Raw genomic sequence first — 25,773 nt, forward strand, 5'->3', positions numbered from 1 at the left:
GGAACAGCGCAGCCCTCCCTGGTTTGCAGGAGCTTCTCCAGCTGTGCCTGAGACAGGAGGATGCCTCAGCCAGGGGTTTACTCCTCCTGCAGCCGCCGAGCCCCACCAAGCCCCAGCTCTCCCGGGGGCCCTGGCTCACCTGACTGTAGTTCATCAACCCAGGCTGTCTCTCCCAGAGCGAGGGGCACATGCTACCACATCCTCCAGGCAGGTGTTGGCAGTTACTACAACCATTGCAACAGTCGTGTTGTAAAGAGCAACACAGGCACGACCTGCCAGTTGATCCCAAAACAAGGGCTCCCCCATGGCCTCGGGGCTCCCTGCTTGGCAATCCAGAGCCTGTCCCAGGCGGTGGCTGGGGTGCAAAGGAGGTGATGGCCACTGGCCACACAGCGCCTGGCTGGAGGGGGACACCTGCCCACCCGTCCCAGCACCTTGCAAGACCTGGCTTTGCAGGGGGGGCACATCTTGGACCCCCATGAACCAGGAGAGGCTGTCAGCATCCCCACCCACCGTGTCACGTGCTGGGTGGCCAGGGAGGGGCCAGTGCAGGTGAACATTAACACGGGGCGGTGTCGAGGGCTCCCTGGCAGTGTGGCTCAGAGCACCCCGGCAGCATCCACATGCCCATGATGAGGGGACTCCGTGCCCGCTACCACCTCCTGGTAGGTCCAGTGTGGCGGGGTCCCACATGGCAGTGTGGGTGCTGGGAACGAGCTCCGGGGCAGCATCGGGAGACACCAGCCAGGCTGGACGCATGGCCAGGCAGACAGGGCCTGCCCTGGGGCAAGCAAGGGGCCAGGGAGGTGTGGAGGGTGAGGGACATGCTTGGGACCTGCCTGTTTAGCCCCGCTGCCCTCTTCCCCCCACCCCCCCCACCCCCACCCCCTGCCCCCGATGATCCAAGCACCCTGGGGCAGGAGATGTCCTGCCACCTGGGACTGCCTTTGCTCGTCCCTCTTGTCCCCTCAGGGTGTTTCCTGCCTGCCCCCCCACCAGCAGCAGGGAACCGCTGCCCACTCGCCCTCGGGCAGGCGCTGCACCCACAGCCACCCTGAGCACATGGCCAGCTGAGACACTTGTCACCAGCTGCCACAGGACCAAGGCACATCCCTGACCCCATGCGTGCTGTGGGCCAGCCCGGCCGTGGGCAAGGAGGGGAGCAGTTGGGCTTCACCCTTTCTGCTAGAGCTGAGGTTGGGCTGAAGTTGTGGAAGCCTCCCCGCCTCTTCTTCCTCCTCCTCCTCGGGCAGCCCCACAACCTTGAACTTCCGTGTGCAGTAGTGTCATGGCCTGGCAGGGTGCCAGGGCACAGCATGGCACGGCATGGTACAACATAGCACAGCAGGGCTGTCAGGAGCAGCAGGCAGCTGGGAGCTGAGCTGCAGGCTCAGCCAAGTGCCCATCCCTGCGGCCTTTGGGCCCCTTCGCTCAGCCCCTGGACACAGGATGGAAGACACCCCATGCAGGGCGGGTTCGGGGATGCTGTTCCCTCGGGACCCACAGAGATACTTACCTCCACCTGCCCCCAGCCCGACCAGGACGAGGAGCAGCCCGTGGGATGTGGGGAGCCAGTTGGAGAGGGGCAGCCGGGCTGGGAGAGAGCCCCAGCAGCAGCCCCAGCCCTGGAGCAGCTGTGCAGGCTGGTGCTGAGCACACCGAGCAGCATCCTGCGGGACGAGGAGTTCCAGGAGGTGAGAGACCCTCCTGCCAGCATGGGGATCCCACCTTCATGCTCACCTCTCCTGCGCCACGCAGCCATGGCCACTGTCCTGCCAGGAACTGGTCCAGTGCGAGGCCAGAGAGGTGACATCCCCCTGTCCCTGGGGACAGCCACCTCAGCAGTGCTTCTTGGGGGGGGGTGCCAGGGGGGGGATGCTCAGGGAGACATCTCAGAAGGGCTCTCAGGGTGAGGATGCTTGGGGGAAGCATCCTGGGAGGCTGCTGCATGGGCCGGGAGCTTGAGGAGACCCCCTTGGGAGCATGCTTAGGGGGAGGATGCTTGGGGACACCTTTCGGGAGGGTGCTCGGGGGGGGGAGGAGGTCTCTTGAGAGGATAGTTGGAGGAGGGGAGGGTGCCTGGGGAGACCTCTCGGAAGAATGCTTGGAGGGAGGATGTCTGGGTAGACGTCTTGGGAGAATGCTGGGGTGGGGTGGGGTGGGGAGGCTGCTCAGAAGCAGCTGCCAGCCCCGGCTGAGCCCACTCTGCCCCAGTTGGGCCCCCACCTGCCCCCCCGGCTGACGCAGCAGCCCTGGCGCCTGCTGTACTGCACCGGGCGGGATGGCTTCAGCCTGCGGACCCTGTACCGGTGCGGAGGCCAGCCGGGCTGCCCTGCCCTGCTGCTCATCAGGGACACAGAGGCACAGGTATGGCCGGACCTTCCCCAGCCCAGCTGCCCCATGGTGCTGGGGGCAGCGAACCTGGCATCACCCGGGGCCTGGCCACATCCTCGCTGCTGCCAGCAGGATGGGGGGTGCCTTCCAGCGTTGGGGAGCCCCATCAAGCGCTGCGGCATGGGACTCCCCCGCTCTGTTCCCCCCAGGCCTTCGGTGCCTTCTGTGCCAGCACCATTCGCTGCAGCAATAGCTTCTACGGGACAGGGGAGACCTTCCTCTTCTCCTTCTCCCCGGAGCTGAAGGTGGGGGCTGCAGGCTGCCAGCCGCGGGGTACCCTGGGGGGATGGGGGGGCTGGTGATGCCCCTGGGACCCGGCCACACCTGGGGGTCCCCAAGGTGCTGGGGAAGGGTCTGGGGTGACATGACTGCACTTAGCCAGACGTGGGTGAAGCAGCCAGGGGACCCTGCTGGCTGTAGTCCCCCGAGTTTGTTCAGGGCTGGGGCAGAGAAGGCAAATCCCAGCCAGCCATGCAGGGAAGGGGGTGGTGCTCAGGAAAGTGGATGCTGCCCAGCCGGGCATCACCAGGGACCCTTCCGCATGCCAGGGCAGTCACAGCCCAGCGTCGGCACAATGGGGAGGCAGCTCAGCCACGTCTGCCTGTGCCAGCGGAGGTCCATGTGTGTGTGATGGGGTTGGTGGCATCAGTGAGCAACACTGCTGGTGGCATCAGTGGGTGGCAGCCGTCCCCCAGGGGGGAGCCCCCAGGGCTGCTGGCAGGGATAGGCCAGCACCAGGATGGTGCCCACAGGCTTGGTGAGGTCTTCCTCTGGAGAAGCAGGACATGGCGGGGACGGGCAGAGCCAGCTTTGCTCAGCAGCCCCCAGCTGTCCCTTGCAGGACAGGGACAGGGATGGGGATGGGGACACTGTGCCCCAGCCCACAGTCCCAGACGACTGCTGTCCCCATGCAGGTGTTCAGGTGGACGGGCAGGAACAACTTCTTCATGAAGGGGGATGTGGACCTGCTGATGTTCGGTGGGGGCAGGTAGGAGCCACGTCAGCAGCTTTGGCAGCCCACGGGGTCCCCAGCCCTGGTGGCCATCAGGGCCACAATCTGAGCCTAGGCTGCCCTGTGGAGTCGGGTCCAGGCACGTGCTTGTGGTTTGAACCCAAAAACACCTGTGGAGGTTGTCCAGTAGCACTGGTCCTTTCATCCCCCTGACCAGGCTGCCGGCAGGCCTGCCTTCTCCCTGCCTGCAGGCAGGGGGGCAGCCCCAGGGGTGGCTGCTTGTCCTGTCTCATCCCCATTTTGCCTGTCCCTTGTGCCTGGTGTCCTTAGCAGGAGGGTACCCAGGAGTGGGGACGGGGATGTGGCTCGTCCCCCAGGAGGTGGCTGGGAGGTGTCCAGGCATGGAGGAGGCAGGAGAGGGGACCCCCAGCTGATCATGTCGTTGGCACTTTCCTAGTGGTAGATTTGGGCTGTGGCTGGATGGAGACCTGCACCACGGGGGCAGCCACCCCTGTGAGACCTTCGACAACGAGACCCTCTCAGCCCGGGAGGAGTTCTGTGTCCAGGACCTGGAAGTGTGGGGCTTGGCCTGACCCTGCCACCCACACCTGGGGACAAAGGTGGCATCGGGGCGATGCTTTGGGACCAATGTCTCATGCACAGCTCTTCCCTGCCAGTATCCGCTGAGCCTGCCGGGATGGTTGCACAGCCTCGCGCCTGCCTCCCTCCACCCTGTCCCCACCAACGTCCCCATTTCATGTGCCAACAGCTGGTGGGGGCAGCGTGATGGGGACAGGCTGCAGTGGGATCTCAGCCCCCCGCAGTGCTGCTGCGACCATGCCGGGGTCCCTGGGGTGGCTGCAGGACCGGACCCCACCATGGCACCAAGCACCCTGCCTGGCTGGGATGACGCAGAGCCACCCTGGCAGGAGGGCGCATGGCAGGGCCAAGCACCACAGGGTCCCCAGACGGTGGAGCAAGTTTTGACAGCAGCATGATGCCACAGGACCGAGCAAGCCCAGGCAGCCTCTGCCCCACTGGCTGCAGCCCCCGGAGGTGGCACTGCCAGGGCTGGCAGGCAATACGGTGACCACTCATCAATAAACAGGTGGAGCTGTGCTCCCATCTTTGTCCTTGCCGTGGAAGCTATGAACAGCGCTGTGAAGTTGTGCAAAGCAAGTGGCAGTGAGCAGACCAGGAGCCATGAGAGCGCCGGCCGTGCCCTGTCCCAGCCTGGGGCTGTGTGCATGCAGCAAGCTCAGGGGGTCGGCCCGGGGCGCTGCGCCAGGGGGCTGCAGGGACCCATCCCTCCTCTGGCAGAGTCCACACTCTCTGTCTACCCCGTCACCTCCTAAGGAGCAGGGCCTTCTCCTCAGAGGTGTCCAGGCTATGCCGGGCATCTCGCCCCGACCTGCTCCCAACGGGAAGGGGATGACAAGAGCCCTCCCCGGGCCCCTTCCAACCTGTGGCTCCATGACCTGCTGCCTCTTGCCTGGCTGACATAGCCTGGCCTCTCATTCCTGGATGCTGGGCCAGCTCTCCTCCTCCTCCACCATCCCACCGTCCCTGTCCAAGCAGCAGGACCAGCCCCACAGGTGGGATTCAAGGCAGGGGTGGCTCAGGGGTTTCCACAGGAGGACAAGGGCCTGCCTGGTTTGGCCACATTTGATTTATTTTGGGAGCGTGGCTGGGCAGAGCTGAAGCATCACCCCATGACCTCACCCATTGTTAGCTCCTACCCTAAACCTGCAATTTTGTGAAGCCTGGATCCCATCGAGCCCCAGGCTGCATTATTTTACACACACCCACCCCACTCCATGCATACCCACGTTGAACCTCACCAGCCATTTCCCTGCTGATTCCATCTCCCACAGCTCTTCGGAGATGAGCCATGGCTGGCTTCTCTCTCCTCATGCTATTTGACTACTCATCCCCTTTCCAGTCATTTACTGAGCTCAGTAAATGAGCAGCTGGGTGAGCAGCCCCAGCGATGACCCTCCATTGCAAGAGCTGACACTGTCCTCCTGTTTCCCACTCACCCACTGTCCCCACAGAAGATGCTCCCTCCTGCTGAAGCCTCCCTGCCTGCTCCCCTCTCCAAGGCAGCAATTACCCCAGACATGGCACCCAGCACGGCACTGCTGGGCAGCCGGGCCAGGGGAGCGCCTGATGGATGCTGAAGGGTGTCAGGAGCTGCCAACTCCTCCAGCCGCTCCAGCCCAGGACCCTCCTGCCCGGCCGCTGGAGCCCAGCGTCTACCCAAGGGACAGGACTGCCTCAATCTGCCTGGCCCCCTGCCCTCATCCCGGCCCTCTTACCCCCACCACGGCCCCATACGCGCCAGATGGTCCAGCTTAAATTTTGCCTACAAATGACGCACACCTCCCCCACAGACACCCGGTTTGGGGACGATACAGCCACCCGCCCCCACAGCAGCTGGCACTGGGACTCGCACCCGCTCCAGTAGCTGACACCACAGGCCAGGGGTGCCTACAGCCCCAGTCCGACTCCAGTTGCTGGCCCCAAACCCACCCACGCCGGTCTTTCCAGCAGCTGGCGCCTAGTCCTTGCAGCACACATCCACACAGGCTATGTGAGATTAATGGAGAAATAGTTAAGAAGGGATTTAAGAAGACGACAGGACAGAGAAGATAAGACAGATCAGGTGCAGGGCTCAGGCAGACAATGCACTGGCCGGCCCTGTTTTACACGCAACCCTTTTATACCCCTTTTCTGCCTACCCCCTCTTCATTCCTCCCTCCTCCTCTGCTTGCAGAGTCCTACCGACTCCCTCCACTGTCCTGGACCTGCAGGGTTACACCCTGACCAGCTGCAAAGTCCCGGTTGCCTGTAGCTCCTTGAGAGCCCATCAGTTAGTGGGACTGAGGAGGTTTGTCTCTCTCCCTTTCCGTACCCTCCCAGCTGAAAAAATGAACGTTCTCCTGCTCGCCATACCCTTCCCAAGGAGTGCCGACCAGGTCCGTCCTCATCACCTTCCTTATCCCATGACCGTGAGGGTTGGCTCACTGTGGTGTTGTTTACGGCTCCTCTGACCAGGTGCCCTTAGGGAAGCAGACCCCTCCATCCCCGTACCCTCCCACAGGGCTCCTGGACACTCCCAACAGCGCATGCCAGGAGCCCACTGCGGCCGTTCAGGGTGCCCGACCTCCTGTGCACTGGTGCCACCCAACACTCCCTGCTGAAACCAGCTGTGCAGCACCGTCCCCCTGGGGACCTCGATGCACCCCGTGGTGCCCACGTGTCCTCCTCACAGAGGCCGCTTGTTGAGGTGCGATGCCCGCTGCTGTCAACACAGCCTGCAAGCATAGCTGGGGGCACGCGGCAGAGCCACCGAATTAACAAGAGCCCCCCCACACCCTGGGGCGCCCCAGGGCTGGCAGCCTGTGGCCCCCACCTTCAGCTCAGGGAGAAGAGGAGGAAAATCTTCCCCACCCCGTAGAAGCTGTTGCTGCGGCAAATGGTGGCGATGGCAGAGAAGGCACCGAAGGTGCAAGCCATCACCAAACAGACTGGGGAAAGGCTCTGATAAAGCTTGCCCACCCAGCAAGCCGCCGGGAACCATTCCTCTTCAGAGGCCTCTCAGCACTGCCTCACCCCTCGCCGACACACGTCCCGTGACTTCAGGCCCATTTCACGTTTCTGCCAGTAGCGCTGGGGTAGGATCACAGAATGGTTGAGGTTGGCAGGGACCTCTGGCGAACATCTGGTCCAACCCCCTGCTCCATCAGGGCCACCCAGAGCTGCCCAGGACCGTGTCCAGGCTGCTTTTGAGTATCTCCACGGATGGAGACTCCACCACCTCCCTGGGCAACCTGTGACAGTGCTTAGTCAACCTGACAGTGTAAAAGTGTTTCCTGATGTTCAGAGGGACCCTCCTGTGTGTCAGTTTGTGCCCATGGCCTCTGGTCCTGTCCCTGGGCACCACTGAGAACAGGCTGGCTCCATCCTCTCTGCACCCTCCCTCCAGGTATTTATACACACTGATGAGATCCCCCTAAGCTTGCTCTGCTCCAGGCTGAACAGTCCCAGCTCTCTCAGCCTCTCCTCGTAGCAGAGATGCTCCAGTCCCTTCATCACCTTCATGGCCCTTCGTTGGACTCTCTCCAGTATGTCCCTGTCTCTCTTGTACTGGGGAGCCCAGCACTGGACTCAGCACTCCGGGGGTGGCCTCACCGGTGCAGAGCAGAGGGGAAGGATCCTCTACCTGCTAGCAATATTTTGCCTAAGGCAGCCCAGGACACCACTGGCATACTTTGCTGCAAGAGCACATTGTTGGCTCATGGTCAACTCATGTGGCCACCAGGACCCCTAGATCCTTTTCTGCCAAGCTGCTTCGCAGGTGGGTGGTCCCCAGCACATACTGGTGAAAGAGGCTGACCCTCCCCAGAGGCAGGACTTTGCACTTCTCCTTGTTGAACTTCATTTCTCCAGCCTGACGAGGTCTCTCTGAATGGCAGCCCAACCCTCTGGTGTATGAGCCACTCCTCCCCATTTGGTGTCATCTGCAAACTTGATGAGGGTGGACCCTGTCCCATCATCCAGATCAGTAATGAAGACTACTGGGACTGGACCCAGTATTGACCCCTGGGGTGCACCACTAGTTACTGGCCTCCAACTAGATTTTGTGCCACTGATCAACCACCCTCTGGGCCCAGCCCTTCAGCCAGTTTTCAGTCCACCCCACCGTCTGCTCATCCAGACCATACTTCAACAGCTTGTTGAGGTAGACAATATCCGCTGCTCTCCCCTCAGCTACCAGGCCAGCCATTTCACCATAGAAGCTGATCAGGTTGGTCAAGCATGACTTCACTTTTCCTTTTTCCCCTACACAGTAGTTGGAGTGGTGCCTAAAGCCAAGCTGGCCACTGTAAGTGTGCCGAAGTCAGAGGCCTGCCTGCTCTGCCCAGGCGTGGCAACGGCCGTGTGGCTGCAGTTTCACCACAAGGCACGAGGAGAGGTTGGATGCTCCGTCTCGGCACAACCTCCCCACCCCGCCCCTGGTCCCTCATGGCTCCACTGCAGTCACCATTCACACTCCACTTGAGAAAACACAAATTAAGAAACCATCTCCTCAAGCTGGAAGATCTGCACTTCCATAGAGCAGTGTTTGTCCTTTAGAAATACATTTGGCTGTTTATAACTGTGCAGTAAGACCATTTTTAATAAAGTTCACACACTGCAATTCCTTAAAAGAATAGTAAAATCATTGTTTATAAATTTACTCTTAGTCCAGAGAGGCTCAGATTAACATGTTTGAGAAAAAGAAATGCTCTGTCTCAGAACTTAACATTAAGTACAAATTTTTGCTTAAGCATAAGCAAAAGATATTTCCCAAGTATAAAGTGCACCTTTTATAACGGATTCAAAACAAACCCACAATAACAAAATTACATTATTCTGAACAATACTTGATTTTATGCACATAAGAGAGATAAATGCTTTCACTCTGTGATGTTGTTTCTTGAAGCATAATAAGAAGTTCTGTAAAAGCTTTTAAAGAGGTCACAACCCCTTCTAATAGTTATCTGGTACAACTGCAGACCTGAAAGATCCTGTTAAAGATATGAACAGCAGAGGTCGCACCGCATCACCTTTACACGCAAGCACAGGTACATAAGAGAGCAGCAGAGCGCAAAACGACTTCTGGTTATTTCAACAAATGAAATCTGAGTAAGTACATGAATACTCATTCTCCTTCCCTCTGCCTAACAGCTATCAGTTCCCGTGATAAAAAGGGCAAAGGAAACGTAATCAGATATAAAGAGAGTTCTGCGGTTCTCTCACAGTGACTTCCCATTGTGTTAGTTTTCAGAAACTAACCTAGTTACCCACGCTTGCCTGTCAAAACTGAATGCTGAACTTTTCTTTCCCCATTTCAGATGTAAAAACCCAAAGCTTGTTCCAATTTCTGAGCATTACTGAACCTTTTGCTTTGCATTTTTAGTTTTGAGGGCGGGCTTTTTCAAGCTTTTAGGTTTTATTTAATGAAAGCAGCCTTCCTCTTAGACCTGAGTAAAAGGTGAGAGGAAAAAGGTCTTCCTCGTTCACTTTTTCAACGGGACAGACATTTAGCAACACTCACATTAGTACTGCCAGTAAGGGAAAATGTAAGAACCCTTATAGTTCTACAAGGGAGAGAAAAATTACACAGGAACAGCGATCAGAGATCCAGGAGAAACAGGGAAGGGACACAAGGATGGAGGGATTCCTGAAGAGCCTGTCTACCTAGTACAGTGTAATGCAGAAACAAGGTGCGCTTGGCGCACGGAAGAGCAGAGCCAGCGCAGCATCCTGCCGGGCGTCACTAACCGTGACAAGAGCTGTGCGCACGTCCACCTGCCCTGACAAACATTCGGGTAGCTCTGCTTTCCTGCGAGCACTCAAACAATGGAGGTTCCGAGCAGTTTTTGCAGTTCAGTGTAACAGTAAAAATATAACATTCAATGTATCAAAAATACACTATAAAACAATAAAAGGCTGCATGTCACTGCAATGCATTGTTACTTCAGTAAAAATTGTGGTCACACTTATAGCGAGAGGCCTGCATCATCATCAGCTTTTTGAATACCAGAAAAGTAATCTTTGGCTATCAAAAAGATTCCCCTCTCCCCTCCTTTTATTTTTTTAAATGAAATTCATTTTGCTATTCTTGAAGATGCCATCTGTGGTTATTTCAAAGTTCTATTTCAGTTCTATTTTCAGAAGCATACTTACTCCTCTCTTCCTCAGGTACTGGGGAAAAAAAAAACAAAAAACAACCTGAGCTGGAAGTTTTTCTGCTAGCTCATGCAATATCACAATCATCTTAAGAAGGGATCAGGACTAGAAGGAACAGTACCGTGTCTTCAGCACTTCTTGTAATAACGATGAATTGCAATTCTTAAAGTTACTCTTGCTACACAGTGCCAATACATTCAAAAATAGATGAGAATTGAATTTGCTCTGCTGTAATAGGTTGTTAATTTTTTAAAAGGCCATTTGGAATATGCACTTTGTTTAAGTACCTACATTAAAACATACTGTATTGTAAAATGCATTTCTGCATTGTTCCATAAATCCTTACAGTCCATCCCACTGGCTTTTAAAAGCGTTGCTGCCCAGGTTTACCCATCTTCTGAAGAAGCAGACTGAATAGTGCCAAAAGGAAAAGTGTTACTTATCAAATGGAAGCCTTTGTTTGCAACTGGGTTCTGAAGCTGTCCTGTGTTCATCATCTCTTGTGTTATTCCAGCTTTTCTTCATTGGAATTAGATGAGGGGCAACCACATCACTATCCTATTATTAAAAGTCAGAAAACATTAATGATAGTACATTCACTTTTGCTTTCTATCCTAAAGCAGGGGAAAAGCAGCTCAGTATCAGACTTAATAGGAAAAATAAATCCAAGGTCCTAGAAGCATTGTAAATCAACAAACATTGAAGACAGCGCATCCCCGAGATGGAAGTAGTCAGTGGTAGCATCTGGTGGGGAGAAAAAAAGTCCCCTGCATATCTGAGAAGCCTTCACCATTGGCAGTTCACCTCTTCCTAAATTACCACCAGCAAATCTAGGAAGATCAGCAGGCTTGTATTTTGGGCATCGGTATGCGAACCAGAAACATTATTGTGAGTGTTTCCTCTGAATTTGCCACAGTATCTCACTGAAAACTGTTGCAATCTACCAGCAGCGGGTGCTTGGATGTGCCTTTCACTGTCTTAAAGCACGTAACGTTGGTACAGTAACTGGTACGGCCTAAGGCAGTGGTGCTCGTCCTTCTCAGGTATGTATGTTAACCTAGTGCTCAGGCACCGCAAACACAGACAAGACGGCAATGAGCTCTCTAAGCTTAGAAATAAGCTGGTGAGACGGGTGTTGCTGTGTTCTGCAACGTGCCAGGGCCTGCAAGATGGGTATGCCTGAACTAGAAGAATATGCTCATAGAATACAACCACACTCTACAGGCAGAGAAAGCTTGTTGCTTGATCCATTTGTAAAAAGCCCTTCTGAAATTAACTGCTCTCAAAAGACAGATGCCAGAAGTATGACATAAGAACGAGCCTTAAAACAAGTTGTTCGTGCCTATAGCTGTAGCTCCAGCACATAAGAACACTCATCTGCTGGGTTGTCTTTCATTTCAGAGGATGTAGCTCTTTCCCTGAATGAGACTTGCAGGTGTCTCTAGCAAATAAGATGCAAAGTCAGGGATATTAGCATATTTGATGAAAAGGAAAAAATATACATGGTTCACAGAACAAACTGTTCACACTGCATTTCTTAAGCAACCTGGAGACTTTAATATAAGCATTTATTTTACTTTGAGGTTTGATCCCAGATAGTGGAAAATATCTGAAAAAGTGCACGGAACTGAAGAAAGCTCTTCCTGTCCCTGGCATGACTATGAGACAAACAAAAGTGAAAGACAAAAGTGAAAGCCAACCATTAGGGGAGAAATGTAACAGCAGATTAGCCAGCACATCTATCAAACCTACTGACGCTTCCAGCCTAGAAACTTCACAGCTCACGCACGTAGCCAAGTGGCTCCATTAGTGTTTTCTACTGAGAAAAACTTACTTGATACAACCATAACTGCTTCCCTACAACGATGGCTATACTGGAAGTATCAGCACATACTAATTCTTTTGGATGAAGGCACCCACCTCCCTGCAAGGGGGATGTGATGGGGATGATGCTGTATCACACATCGCCCGTTTACAGCCATGATTGTTACAGGCTTCTCCACCACCTTTGGCAGGAGGAATGCAAAGCAAGATGTATGGATTCAGGGTCTGCTTTAGAGTCTCCATTTTACTTGCCAGGGCAGCTCTGACGCGGTTCCCAACACAAAACAAAACGTCAGATGAGCTGTAACATACCCTCTTCCTTCCTCTCAGCTGGAAACTTGTATGTTCTGAGAGTTGACAGAAAAGGGAAACGCCTTGCAGGCAACTCGGACTACAGACTAGTTGCCCAGAGAGTAGAGCTTTGCAATCTTGTTCCTGCAGATATTTTCCACTCTAACTCAGAGCAAATGGACTGACTGTGAATCTCCTGGGGGAGGAGCGAGTTTAACAGCTGGTGAACAAGGAAGGAAAAGAGGGAAAGCAATAGAAGAACTGATCTGACCTCTTCCCTAGATCTTTTAATCTTTCAGTCCTTTCTTAAGCCTTTGTATGAGGAAACCTGCATCCATGAACTAGTGAGTGTCTGTGTGGATACTAACTTTGTTATAAAAACATGACTTTTTAAATCATATAAGTTAAATCAATACAAATCCATCACTATTTCAGTGAAACCAAAGCATGCCCAGATGCGAGCCACAATAAAACCAGAAGCTAAGTTAGTGAGGAGTGGCTCTGCACAAAGACAAGGCCTGAATGCCAAGTTTTTTAATGAAAGACCAAGCTTATGGACAAAGGTGAAGAGCTCTAAGAACAAGAAAAATAACATGTGGATTTGTTACCTGTGGTTTGGTGAAATCCTTCTTTATACACCACTGAATAAAATACTGTTTTGCAGCTGAAATAATATCTGGATCCTGACTTTTGCAATAAACACGGATAACCTGCTCTGCAAATGTCATGGGTAAAAACTTTGAAACCTTTGGAATAAAAAATAAATAAGTTTTAGCATTTCTTGGAATTCAAAGTCCACTGAACTTCAATTTTTTCACGTGAATACAAATGGAAAGCAGTAAAAAACATTCCACTACAATCCATGAGCTTTATCCAAATCAACTGTATTTTTCTAAGACTTCCAGTGTATTCAAGTTAAATACTGTTCATATGCAAAGGCTGTCAGGATTCTAGATTGTCGTAGCACAACACACACCGAAGACCTGCAAGGACATGGATTCCACAACCTCTCCACAACTCCTGCAAGAGCTACCACGAAGGATTGTAATCACTTCCATCGCAAGCTGTGAAGAAGATGCCCTTCAGAAGCCAGCTGAGGAAAATAAAAAACTACCTGCTCTTTACTGATCTTGACTGCCTGGGAAGGATCAGCCTTGCAATAGAAGAGAACATTATCAATGGGATTCTGTTCTTTCATTCCATAATCCATATTGATAACCTTGCATGTAAAACAAAGAAAATGGCATTTGTTAATGTTTGTCTTTAGTTTTCTCACAATAAATACAAAAGGATACACACTATACTTCTGTAAATGACACTAATCAAACAGAACAGTAATTAACAAATGATTACTTAATAAAACAATCTGGTATTTGCATTTTATATCTTTTCTTCCACCACCTTTCGCTCTGAAGCTGCCAGGTGGATATATTCACATTTACACCAACCAGCTCCCAGTCGTGCTCTGAAACACTCCAGTTTCAAACAGTGGAAGCATGCTAGTCCCTTGCCAGCCTGTGCCTCCCCAAAACACACAACCTACGGAGGCAGCAGTAGAGTTTACAGTTTTAAACATGAAGTTTAGACAACATTATTTACATCTGCTTGGTACACCAACAGTTTTGTGGTCAGCAGGGAGGAGCCCACTTCCCCATGACTTCAATTTGTGGGACAAGGAAAGCACAGTCAACTACTTTAAAGCTAAGTAAACTGCTACAATTTTACCCAGCCTGAAGTGAATGTTCAATGCAAGGGAGCTTTAGCAGTAATTGGTGATGTGCTCTATGGAAAGCCATTTGTTAGCTTTGCCCAGAATTAACGAAGAACAGGGATTAAGCTATTTGATACTTGCAGACTGCTCAAGCTCTCTCCTTCCCACCAGGGCTGGCTGGAGACTGAGCTGTGGCAGCAAGGTGATTTATGCAGAAGACAAAACCCAGGAGTGACTGCCATGCATCAGGCATGCAATACTAGAAACCTGGACGTCACTGAGCCTGTTATCCTCCCACTGGGGCCCGCAGTTTACCTGCCTTCATAACCGGCAGCCGTGGTTCCTAGGCTGTTGACTTTAACACCCGTATGCTAAAACCCAAAGGTTTCCCTGCTGCTCCTTTTCAGGGTGAGGACAGTCATGGGAGAACACATTTGTCACCGGGAGCAGAAGTGCCCAAACGACAGCCCAGTGAAGCTGCCTGAAGCCTCTGCCCCCAGGCCCTCCAACCACAGCAAACCTCCCGGGGGGAAGCTCATTGTTCTCGGAGCCTTGAGCTGAACAGCTAGGACAGCATTTAAGAGGCAACCCTGTGGTTTTGTTTTTTCACTTTGCAAATGTATTGAAACGTATCTCCAATTTTCACTATGGTATACAAGGCCCTCTGTGATTGCGAAGTTTTTACTCTGAACCCGCTCTGAGAGATATTTACATCAATTATGAAATCTTCAGCCTTCAGCTGCACATCTGGAGGATCCTTTTCTGGCTTGGAATTAGCAATGCTTTCTGCCAGGCTATTATTCTGAAAAAAGATGGTAATTCAGATTACATGTATGCACTATCAGGTCTAGACCAAGGCAACAAAATGCATGACAGAACGTGTCACTAAACTAAAGCTTTCATTTCTTCATAGCTTGACAGACTCCTCTCGCAGCAATCTGTTTGAATCCTTGTATACCTCAGCCATAAGTTTTCTACCAATTTTTAGAAACAAAACAAGCTTATATAATTGAGAAGATCCAAATACTGCCAGCCTGTGGAAGAAGAGTTTTACACCTGATGACCGGGGTGGGGGGGAAGGGAGAGGGAGAGAGAGAGTCAGTCCATCCAGGATGTTGAATTCTCCACAAAAGCAGAAAATAAGTACCTTCAAGCAATTGTTTTACTAATACAAATGTTTTGCAATTAAGTTCCCCAAAGCTGAATACTAAACCTTTTTACTGAACTTTTTTTTTTTTATAATGAAGGGCTGCAGGATCTCACCCTCTAATAAAGCTTTTATACATTGAAACATACAAAAAACCCCCAAGAGACACACAGGATCAGTAATGTCATTGATCACTATAAAAAAACCCCACAGAACCCCAAACACAGAAGCAGCAAGCTCCTAGGCAAACTTTAGAGGGGATGGTGACCTACTTCAAGACCTAGAGACTATTCCCTGCTGACAAGTAGGCTAAAGCCAGAGGAGCACGGTGTGATGGAGAGTAGCTGTTCATGGAAATGTAAAAGTTCTCATTAAAAGGCTGTGGCTGGGCAGCAGCGAGAAGGTTGCCTGTTTACCTTTGTCCAGGGCTGCTATGTTCAGGGAAGGTGCAGGATTTGATGAAGCAAGATTTCCTGGGGGCAACTGAGACTCATGGGAGAAAAGCTTCGAGTGCAGCACAGAGCATCCAGGAGACAGGTCCAGAAGGGGAAGAATTCAACTAGCAGCATTTTTTTTTGCTGCTGAGCAAAGACGGGGAGACTGCTAAGAAGAGCAGGGAATCACACACATTACCAAGCTGAGGCATATGTGTGGTTTGTTGTGACTCTAGAAGCCAAGGAAAGGTTTAGACTGAGAGCAAACCTAGAGGAAAGAATTGCCAGGAGGCAATTGGCAGGAGGCAGCCTGTTTATAAGCTAGTTATTTCTATTCTGTATCAGAATGTATGTATGCTAACTTTCTCCTTTTCTTTGTTGTTGTTCGCTTGCCTTTTTTTAAAGTTACCTCTTCCAGTTTGCATAAATTCAAAGCTAAGTTTCCAGTTAAAGAACTCTGTAGCTATTTGGGATGTTCCCCTGGCTCTGGCCAGCTTGAGGATCACAAAACTGGACGGGGCTCTGAGCAACCCGATCTAGTTGAAGATGTCCCTGCTCATTGCAGGGGGGTTGGACTAGATGACTTCAAAGGTCCCTTCCAACCCAAACCATTCTGTGATTCTATGATTCTAAACATAACGGCATTGTGGTCTCTTAAGGAGAGAACAGACACAGCTATGTCTTTTCTAGCCACAGCCAAGTCTTGTCTAGCCACTGCTCACCTCCAGCACTTCAGAGGAAGTTGAGCCTCCAACACTCCTGCAACAGGCAACTCCTGCACCACAGGAGGAAAAATTCTCCCCCAATCCCTCAGCTGAGCATCAGAAGCTGCAAAGCATTGGCTGGATATAATTATAGCACCAACAGTGATCCAGTCTCCCTTCAAAACAACACACTGGATATCCCAAGACTCAATGCCTCTGGCTGGATTTTCAAAGTGAGAGTTTTTCTTTTCACTAACCAAGCTTCTAAAAGGAACTGTTCAAAGGTGGAACTCATGCAAATCACTCTCCTGCCCATCTCCTTATTTGTTAGGCTATCTATCCTGAACTCCTCCTCAGAAGGGCAGAAACCTGACAATCAATGTACAACCATTTCATGTTTTCCTTCCTCCTATTTCCTCCTACTTTTTTAATACAGAATCTCTTAAGGCTACTTTTTCTTAGACAAAGAACACAAGCAAACCTTCTCTTCAAACAAAAAGATGAACAGAGCTATAAGACATCTAGTAGTCTTTCTCTAACCCTATTCTTTAAAAGAGCTGAATTATTTTTATTAAGGCTTTCTAGATACAGTCAACCACTTCTGGAAATTTGGCATGGAAAATTTTAAGCATCATGGCTGAAGTTTAGAGATAATTAACTAATGATTTGATAATATGGTATAGCACATTACAAGAAAAGCTGAGCCATCTGAAGTAATGTCAGCTCCAACACAACATTATTTTAAAATAAGACAACAGCGGTTAAACCGATGTCTGATGAGTGCTTTGAAAAGCAAACACTGGAAAAAATACATGCATGATCATGCTAAGTACAGAATTTAATACCAAGAAATTCAGAAGTTATTGTTCAGTTTGACATTTGTTCTCAAAGCACACAAATTACGATTCAAAGCAAACGTGTTCCTTATTATTTTGAAATTTTAATGAACATAAGATGATAGTAATAACCTTCTCAGTCACTGGACTATAACAGCTTTTTATGCAACTTTGTATTTTTTGGAAAACAGTTTTTTTCTGAAAATATTTCTGCAATAATCAACTTGTGAATTTCCACCTCTTGCCATTCTCCTGGCTGTTCGTAGCTAAAACTCTTCCCAGTTTCCTATAATGTTTCATGGCTCAGCTACATAAAGGCAGGAGAACTTTTGACTCTATTTTTGGAATAACAGTTAAGCAAAAAAAAAAAACAACCAACCCCAAAACAAACAAAAACTACACAGAGACAGAGAAAAAAAAGATGGTCAGCAACTTAGAGAACATTTTTACAGGGACAGAATTCAGAATCTTCCACCAATGGACATTACCTTTACAATTTCCCTCATTGTTTCAGGTTGAGTCTCTCCTAAAAACTTGTATAATTCACGTCGTTCTATTTTATGCAAAATTTCTCGTGCCTCCTTCAGTTCTGGACAACTTGAGTGCAGAATTTCCAGGTAGATATTATCTGCCAAAGTTGCATTAATTTTTGTTAAGTATGTCACAATCCAGTGTCACGGCAAAATCCAAGTACAGGGACAAAGGTTAAAGCAACAAGAAAAACTGCCGGTTCGGGAAAGACACTCACTTTCAGAGAATGACTGAACATACTAAGTCTGACAACTGAGAAGTCACTTACAATATCATCTTGATTATCATCAGATTCATAACCATTGTTGACAGAAAAAACTAGTTCAATTCTCACATTATTTCACTGGAAGTTGCTTCCTCTTCTTGTTTTGCCAATCTTGTTCAGCAGAATATCCTAAACCCCAGCACTAACTGGCTCAGGGACAAGGGTGCTCTATCTTCTAAAAGTATAAAGTACTTCCGTTAAACCTTCAGAATTTCTCAGACTTTGGACACCAGCACCAAAGTCCCCCCTCCTGTCTCCACATGACTGTGAAGTACGTGGTGTGTTTCCCACCGTCAATATGAGCAGCAAGACACAGGTTTCTTTTGATGTGGCTTCGGAGCAGAAAGGTTATTTTTGGCTGTCCTAAAGAGACTGCTGCTGTCAGGATGCTGCTCGCCTGTCACAACCAACACAGCTGCACTCCGTGTCTATTCACATTCCCTGACCAGAAATACCTAGGCAGCTTTGACATGTGCTGCAAACACAGCTCTGCAATGCCCCACCTAGGACTGCAAGTGGCTTAAGAAACTCCCAACACACTCCAGAAGCAAGCTATGAGCCATGTACCAAAATACCTTTAACTGAGGGCTGTTTTTATGGACAAGGTTGATCAAAGTCAGGAACTTCTCCACGAGGAACAGCTGACTAGGTCCCTTCAGATTGAGAGATGAGATAATGCAGGGGAAATAAGAAGCCCATGAACACATCCACTGTGCAAAAGCAGTAGTGACAAGGAATGGTTTGTTGTCTCATCCTTTACTAAAACTAGAATTTGCTGTCAAATCAGGAAGCAACAAATTAAAAACTAACGGTGGTTCTTCACCCATCATGGAAGAAAGCTATGGAGCTTTCTGCTGCAGAACCTCACAGAGGTTTATCATTTGCAAAGATCCAAGAGGCAATTAGACAGTTTCAGAGAAGCACCACTCATCATGGACTATTAAAAACAAGCCTGTTGTCCTCTCAGAAGCCCCCAGGTTGCAACCAGTGGAGGCAGGGAAGGAAGTGCCTTGGTTTAAGAGGAGGAGAACATACTCGTCCTTCATGGTCCAGTGTTACATCTGATGTTGGCATATTCCTCGCATCACTCTCCTTGCTGTTCAACTCTCCTTGTTGAACAGGACAGCCCTGGCAAGCAGCTCCTTGCTGCGGCAGACTGTAAGAGGCAGGGGACAGAGCTGGTCTCCTTGCCCTGAGAGCTGTGCTCCTCACCAGGTACCGCAGGTCAGCAGGCAGTTACAACAGGACCCTGGTGCTAACTTGCTAGCACAGCTGATCTCACAGACCAGACAGCTGCCAGGGAACAGATCCTATCCTGTTAAGAACTTAATCCCAGTTCTTGCCTTTCTGCCCAGCCTTCCACAGCCCAACACTGCTATTCATGCTCTCCAATAGCTACTGCCCCTCAATCAAAGCCAGCCCCTTCTCCTCCCCTGGGGCAGAGGCATGCAATGTCAGAGGGGCCAGGCAGCCCCTCATCTCAGCATTCTGTGCAGCCCCTTCACCTGCTCGTTGCATCAGGTCTATGGTCAGGCTGAATGTGGCTGTGGCAGATGAAGGATTGCCAGCAGAAGGCTGTTAGCATGACACAGGTTAAGGCACACAGGATTCTCTGTGACACTGCCCTTGAATCTCTCTGTGGGCCAGCCAAAGCTTGCTGACGGAAACTCAGGAAAGTTGCCTTGCCACTCAGGAGAGATGCCTTGGGAGTCCTCATGAGCTGTAGCTCACAGGTGCTGCAAGAGCTGCCAGTACTTGGGAGCACTCTTCATCAGGGTCTGCAGCGTCCTCTGTCCTGCAGTCACCCAACCACAAACCCCTCAGTGCAGCAGGGTCTGCCTTGCCCACACTGGCCTCCATCCCCCATGCTGCACGAAGTTGGTAATGGCATGGTGCAGCACTGAACACCAACCAGAGGAATGCTGGTGTGCCCCACAGCGAAGACCAGGAGGGGCAGACAAAACCAAGACGCCACTGTGGTGGGAAACCAGTAACAGAGGACACAACATAACTCAAGCCAGTTTCCATGAATTCAGTAATTTCTCTGTGTTTCCTCTTCACAGCACTGAGCCAGTCCTTGAGAAATGGGAAAACATCACAAGTCTCAGCTCTTGCTTGCTTCACTCTGTAATCACGGTGGAGTTCCCCCACATGTCTTCAAGCAGGTTGCTGCTCCATGTACTTACCCTAGAGAACCATTCTCACAAGCTCTTATCCGAGCAACCAGAAACTTTCAGCAATAAACTAAGTTGTTCATATATATTGTTTTCTTCTGTTATATTTGCAAGCGGGGTAGAAATGTCTCAAGCAAATCAAATCAGACCCCATCAGAGCCCTTTGAAACCTGCCCTGGGGTTAGTTTCACACTACAACACACACACAGTACTTCTCTACCTGATGTAGCTAGATGTAGTATCGCTCAGAGCTGACTTACATCCCACTTGTGACAAGCGCAACAAACTCAGGGCACAGGCAGGACCTCCTGACAGCACTGCTTGCAATAATCTGAATTTGAATGTGTGTGGAACATAAGAAGTTGGTGCTTCTCTCTCTCAACATAAAAGTAATTTAAACTAGAAGGTCTTGCTCTCCCAGCAAGACATGAGAGCACGGAGATTGGGCGGTCCAGGTCTGCCCCACCATCTGTGCACAAAAGCAGTACTTGAGAGTCCTAGTCATGGGCAAGGGCCCACTGTGCCAACAGCTGTAAAAGCAGCATTTTAACAGGTACTCATGTTCTTTTACTTTAAAAAAAAATTCTGAGAGCTCATACCAGTTAGCTTAGTGTAGGCTTCCATGTCCTCCATTGCTGTAGAAATCTGGTACAGTTTTCCTCCAGAGCCTTCTATTTTAAAAAATTTGTCTGCTTTTTGAAAGGCTTCCGTAATCCTAGTTTGAGACAAAATTAAGATGTAAGGATAGCATCATTTTGAAACACCTTATTGCTCAAGAGTCAAAAAAGAAATGCATTAGTATGTTATAAATAGAAGACAATAGATGAAACTGCATCCCAAGCACACAGCAGACCCTGATCGCACTGCAAGATGTCCTGTCTCCATGCTGTCATTGCACATTTCAACAGAGTCTTTCCATTTACTGAAAACAGTAAATGGACAGATCAGACCTTAACCTTCTTTCAATGAATGAGCAAGTCCACTTTGTTCTGCTTCAGACTATGAGTTTAACATTGCTTAGATGATTGCAGAACCCTGCAAGACAGTGACATGGTCACTCAGCTGCAATGAGTGATGATCATATCCTTTTACAGACTCATTGCTCCAGGAGTTAACTGAGAGAATACAAAGCGTTGTAAAGGTAGAGCATCATGAGCATGTGGTGGGAAAAACTGATGTTCTAAAGATCAAGTTCTTCCAGAGTTCCCTGTACCTTGTCATTTCCAGCTCGTATGCTCATTTGAATAGGCTGCTATAATTATGGTAAGCCAAGAACTAAATTTCTTGGCTGTTTTCCTCCTCACACGTAGGTATTGTCAAACCTTAGCATTTTTTAGTCTGAGTTTTAGGGGATCACTAAACCAGGAGGCTGAAGTTTATGAAATGAAAACAGTCATGAATCACTCTTGTATTGTGTAATCCTCTGCGTTCCTTTTTTCCCAACTCAGCAGATGGTTACTCGGCAGCCAAGATCCTAATGAAAAAATATTTGGGGATACTAGTATTTCTGCTTTTCAAGAAAAGTAAAAAGAATAATGCTATAGGGAAACTTCTATAGACATCAACAAGAGAGGTACAAACGTAGGTAGCCAGCTGCGTTGGTCCTGAACAATTCCTGCTGTGGCATTACATAAACATAAAGTCAGGCCTCAGCTGAGCTACAGTAAGCTTGCTCATTATTTTACTCTGTTAGTAACCTTGCCCTATTAAACAGCCAGTTCGAGCTAAGTGGTCTCTAACTTGTAGATAAAGATTTGACTTCAGCTGTCAGCAGTTAAAACAACATAAGCACACCCTGGTCCTATGCTTCTTCAGGGCTTTAGTAATTTCCCTCTAATTGAATTTCACGTGGACAGATGTTGTTGTCCTTTTTTTTATTATTTATTTTGTTAATCACAGCCTCTATGATACTCTAAGCGCTGAGCCTTGCCACAAGAATTGGGTTATATAGCCCAGTGGCTTTTATTCTGGGTCACACCTTATTGATTATCTGAATATTCCAAACGGATATACAGTTTCAAGAACTTAAAAATAAATGGAATGCAAGAAAAGGAAAGCATAATACTTGCATTATTTCAATGATGTTGCCAATCTTATGCTGGTATGCTCGCCGGTGCAGGCAATTCCGTGTGTGGAACATATCATACAAATTTCCAACTTCCTGAATCAAAAAAACCCAATCACCTTTTACTTTCGACATTGTCTTAATTGGAAAACTAAAACAATCAAGGAATCAAATGAGTTGTCTCCTTCCATTTGCAGCATAGAGCAGAATGGTTATTTGTCACAATTTACAAATTTTGAAACAGACTCAGGCCACCGTGGCAGAGCAGAGACCTGAGAGTGACCCCAGGCAGCCCGGGCAGAGAAGAGGACCTCTTGCTCCTTTAGCAGCCCCTCGCCAAAGCCACATTCACCTCTTGCTCAGAAGACTTGGAGCAGGATCGTGCACAGCTGATGGTTTTGTAGAGGCTGCCCTGGAAGGACCCGCCACAAGCACTTTCAAACAGGCTTGCTCTGTCCCTCCCTTCCTCAAACCAGTTGCTTCTGAGATTTCAGAGCAGCAACTACTTCTTCCTCTCTTGGGCTAAAAAAGCATCCAGCAGGCAACCCCAGCATCCCCCTGCAATCCGGAGTGCAGCTGCACCACGCTGCCCGAGGCTGCTATACCTCACACTCATTTTGCTGCTGACCGTTCCGTCAATTCACGCACACTGCTTACCTTGTCACGGGTACAGATATGCTTCTGGTTTTTTACTTCACAGACCCGAGTGAATTTAAGCAATCGCTTATAATCAAAATTATTCTGGATTCCTAGGTGATGGCAATCCCTAAAAATATTCCAGAGAGCGTTTAACAATGAGATCATATTTGTACATACAGTAGCATTGTTTCAGTAGGAATTCATAATAAAAACAAAAAAAGTAAGATTTATACCTTGCAAAATAATCCCATTTGTCAACATCAATGCCATTTTTTTTGTTAGCTACTATCTCATATAGGAAACTTTTCTCCTTTTGTCGACCATGGTAGGGCCACTAACAACAGGGGAGCCGAGAAGAAAAAAAAATTAGAAACAATAAGAAATTAAAGTGTGCAAACAATCTCAGAACCGTTTTTTAAAGACAGTGGGAATACACTTTGATTTTGCCTGTGATAACCAACCAACACTGAGGTAGCAAAGAACACAAAGACAATAAAAGAGCTTTCAGAAGCTATCGGGCATTAGAAATCCAGAACTAGGGCTCAAGCAGCTGACTTCCCAGAATATCAGGAAGAATAAAAACCATGTACACAAGTATTTCATTTCCCATTCTACTACAGCAAAGCCTGCAGCTTTGAAATGCCAAAAAAAAAAAAGCATACAAAGAGGGGGAAAAAAGCAACAAAGAAGGGAAAAGGTTGGAATCATTTAATCCCCAGGGAATTAGTTAAACCCACAAACATGTCACTGTCTTGCAGTCTGCTGCAATTAACTACATAACTTTAAAGAACAGAGATTTAAAATAATTTAAAATAATTATTTAGATGTTTTAAACAAAAAATTGTTTAAAAAAATTGTTTTAAACAAAAATTGTTTAAACAGCCAGCTACTTAAACTCCTAACCCACAAGGGATAATTCAGCCATGAAGCAAACAGGAAATCAACGCCAAAATAATGATACAAGTTGCACATAAACATTATTTTCTTGAAAATTTAATGATTTTTCAGCTAAACAAAAAATGCCATAAAGTGGCCTTGAAATTCTAAAGGCGGAAAACATTGTATACAAACAGATAAATGCTTTCATGTTATCTGCATTACAGAAATATTAAAATTGATATGAATAAGAATGGAAACGTGTAAGCAGCAGGAAGAGAGCACATCATAGATAAAAATATCCCGTGCTGATCACTGGGACAATGTTCAGGACACTGTTTATGTTCAACGCATAAACAACCTGTTGTTCATGCCTCCTCCACCAGAAGGCCTGCGATGCAGTATCATCACAGCACAGATGCCTCGTCAGCAGAGGAGCCTGTACTCCGGTAAGACCACCACAGTACAAATGGCTGCCAGTGGAAGATCCTGCAGCCAGGATGGTGGCAAGAAGGTTGCCACGTATTCATGTATGACACTAATTTTCATGTTATCCTGCTGGAAAACAGGCATAGAATCCAAACAAGGAAAAACAGACATTGGGTAAGAACCTGGCACAAGATCAATAGCAGTGGCAGGCAGGAAGATTTGTGTGCAAATGAGTGCGAGTGGGTAAAAATCAACTTGCAGACTTTGTAAATTAATATCCCCTTCCTGTAAGATCTCAGACTGAATTTTATTATGCTAAGTTCCCTGTGTTTGTCATCAGAGTGCTGGAGTACACGTGGTAGAACTACACACTGCTATAGCAGAAAATAATGGGTAAGTGCTAACATTTGTGGGTGATTTGCTTGGGACAACATACGAATTCTGATTAGGACCAGATTGTCATGACAGATCTCCCACTGACGGGTTCTTAATTCTGGTAGCAACTGAATGGGTGTCCTTGAAGAGATGACAAGAGCTGCAAAGTGAGGACAGAGAACTTAATTCTTCCACAGAGTTGCAAGGATTAATAATCACGACCTCTTCCTCCTTGCCTCTTGAGGCAACACGTTTCTTCAAGTCTCATCCCTGCCTCTATGTTTGCTACTGCAATAAATCCAAGCATTTTGCTACTGTCATTAAAGCTGATGCGGCTCTGGTACCTGGGCCACGCTTTGCATTGCTCATTGCCTCATCTCTGCCAGTTCTCAGTTTTGTTATCCATTATCAGCTTGTTACCCTAAACTATCTCCACGTTTTCTTTGTATGGCCACCTGAAAACACAACCTCCCATCACCACTGCCTTCAGGCATCCAGTGAACAGGCTGTTATCCTAACCTGGTCATTTAAGGTTTCCAGTAAAAATTCAGTTCTACCAATCTAGCTACAGTGAATTAGGTTCACTAAATGCAAATAACATTCTTAAGCTTTCCTCTAATCTGAAAACTTTGAGGTAAGAACTTCTCAGGAAGATGTAAGCACATAACATAGTGAAGCTACCACCTCCTGCCAGCACTGTAAGAAATAAACACTGCACTTCTCTAGCATCTCTCGTGCCAGGATTCTCAGAATTTCATGGGGCTAAAAAGAAATAATAAAACATAGCAGAAGCAAAAATTATCTACCCTTTCAGTAAAATTGAAGACATTTATTGGGATAACCACAGGAGCAGTACACTGACTCACCGATTTCTCACAAGCGGTTTCATCTATAGGCCCTCCTATTTGTTCCTTGATGAAGTTCATATCTTCTTCCAGGACAAGACCATACGACTTCATGACTTCTTCTAGTTTATTGGAAGCGATCAAGTGCTCAAACATTTTAACAGAAGCAGTTTCATGCTGTGAGAAAAACACACCTAAATGTTGTGTTACAAAGTTTAAGCAACTTTCCTGCAGCGCCACAGCTTTCCCCTCACCCAGCAGCACTGCCTGGCAGGGCACCTGGGCATGGTGGTGTGAAAGTGCAGCACTTGGGTGATTTTCTATTCATTTTGTATCTAACCAAACAGGAAATCACCGTGCCTACAGAGTCCAGAAACACACTCTTCAGCAGAGAGCTGTTAATTTTGTATTTTAACAAACAGCAGTAAAACAGTCACAAAATAACCAAGTCTGCTGTGCAGAAGATTAACAAGTTTACTCAGCTGATTTTGCCTAGTAATTACAAGCAGAGAGAGGCCCCAAAGGACTGTGTTACATTTAATT

The 25,773-nt window shown here is 48.6% G+C and overlaps 2 protein-coding genes across 2 annotated transcripts in view; one reads left to right on the plus strand and one right to left on the minus strand.

The window, feature by feature from the left end:
- Nucleotides 1-622: 622 nt before the first annotated feature.
- Nucleotides 623-4,483, plus strand: TLDC2 (TBC/LysM-associated domain containing 2). Its single transcript, XM_076351974.1, has 6 exons — nucleotides 623-665; nucleotides 1,533-1,694; nucleotides 2,215-2,367; nucleotides 2,544-2,639; nucleotides 3,309-3,382; nucleotides 3,804-4,483. Exons 1-6 carry the CDS (start codon nucleotides 624-626, stop codon nucleotides 3,937-3,939), a joined length of 663 nt encoding a protein of 220 aa, XP_076208089.1. The 5' UTR covers nucleotide 623; the 3' UTR covers nucleotides 3,940-4,483.
- A 4,066-nt stretch (nucleotides 4,484-8,549) lies between these two features.
- Nucleotides 8,550-25,773, minus strand: part of SAMHD1 (SAM and HD domain containing deoxynucleoside triphosphate triphosphohydrolase 1) — a 28,323-nt gene continuing 11,099 nt past the window's right edge. Inside the window, exons 7-16 of the mRNA XM_076351649.1 lie at nucleotides 25,252-25,407; nucleotides 22,939-23,039; nucleotides 22,724-22,832; nucleotides 22,071-22,162; nucleotides 20,601-20,716; nucleotides 17,520-17,659; nucleotides 14,623-14,712; nucleotides 13,314-13,418; nucleotides 12,808-12,945; nucleotides 8,550-10,642 (exon numbers count right to left, since the gene is read on the minus strand). Of these exons, the coding sequence (XP_076207764.1) occupies nucleotides 10,520-10,642; nucleotides 12,808-12,945; nucleotides 13,314-13,418; nucleotides 14,623-14,712; nucleotides 17,520-17,659; nucleotides 20,601-20,716; nucleotides 22,071-22,162; nucleotides 22,724-22,832; nucleotides 22,939-23,039; nucleotides 25,252-25,407 (1,170 nt within the window). The 3' untranslated portion in view covers nucleotides 8,550-10,519. The remainder of the gene's footprint in view (nucleotides 10,643-12,807; nucleotides 12,946-13,313; nucleotides 13,419-14,622; nucleotides 14,713-17,519; nucleotides 17,660-20,600; nucleotides 20,717-22,070; nucleotides 22,163-22,723; nucleotides 22,833-22,938; nucleotides 23,040-25,251; nucleotides 25,408-25,773) is intronic.

This window comes from Aptenodytes patagonicus, chromosome 14 (assembly GCF_965638725.1).
Source record: "Aptenodytes patagonicus chromosome 14, bAptPat1.pri.cur, whole genome shotgun sequence".
Lineage (NCBI taxonomy): Eukaryota > Metazoa > Chordata > Aves > Sphenisciformes > Spheniscidae > Aptenodytes > Aptenodytes patagonicus.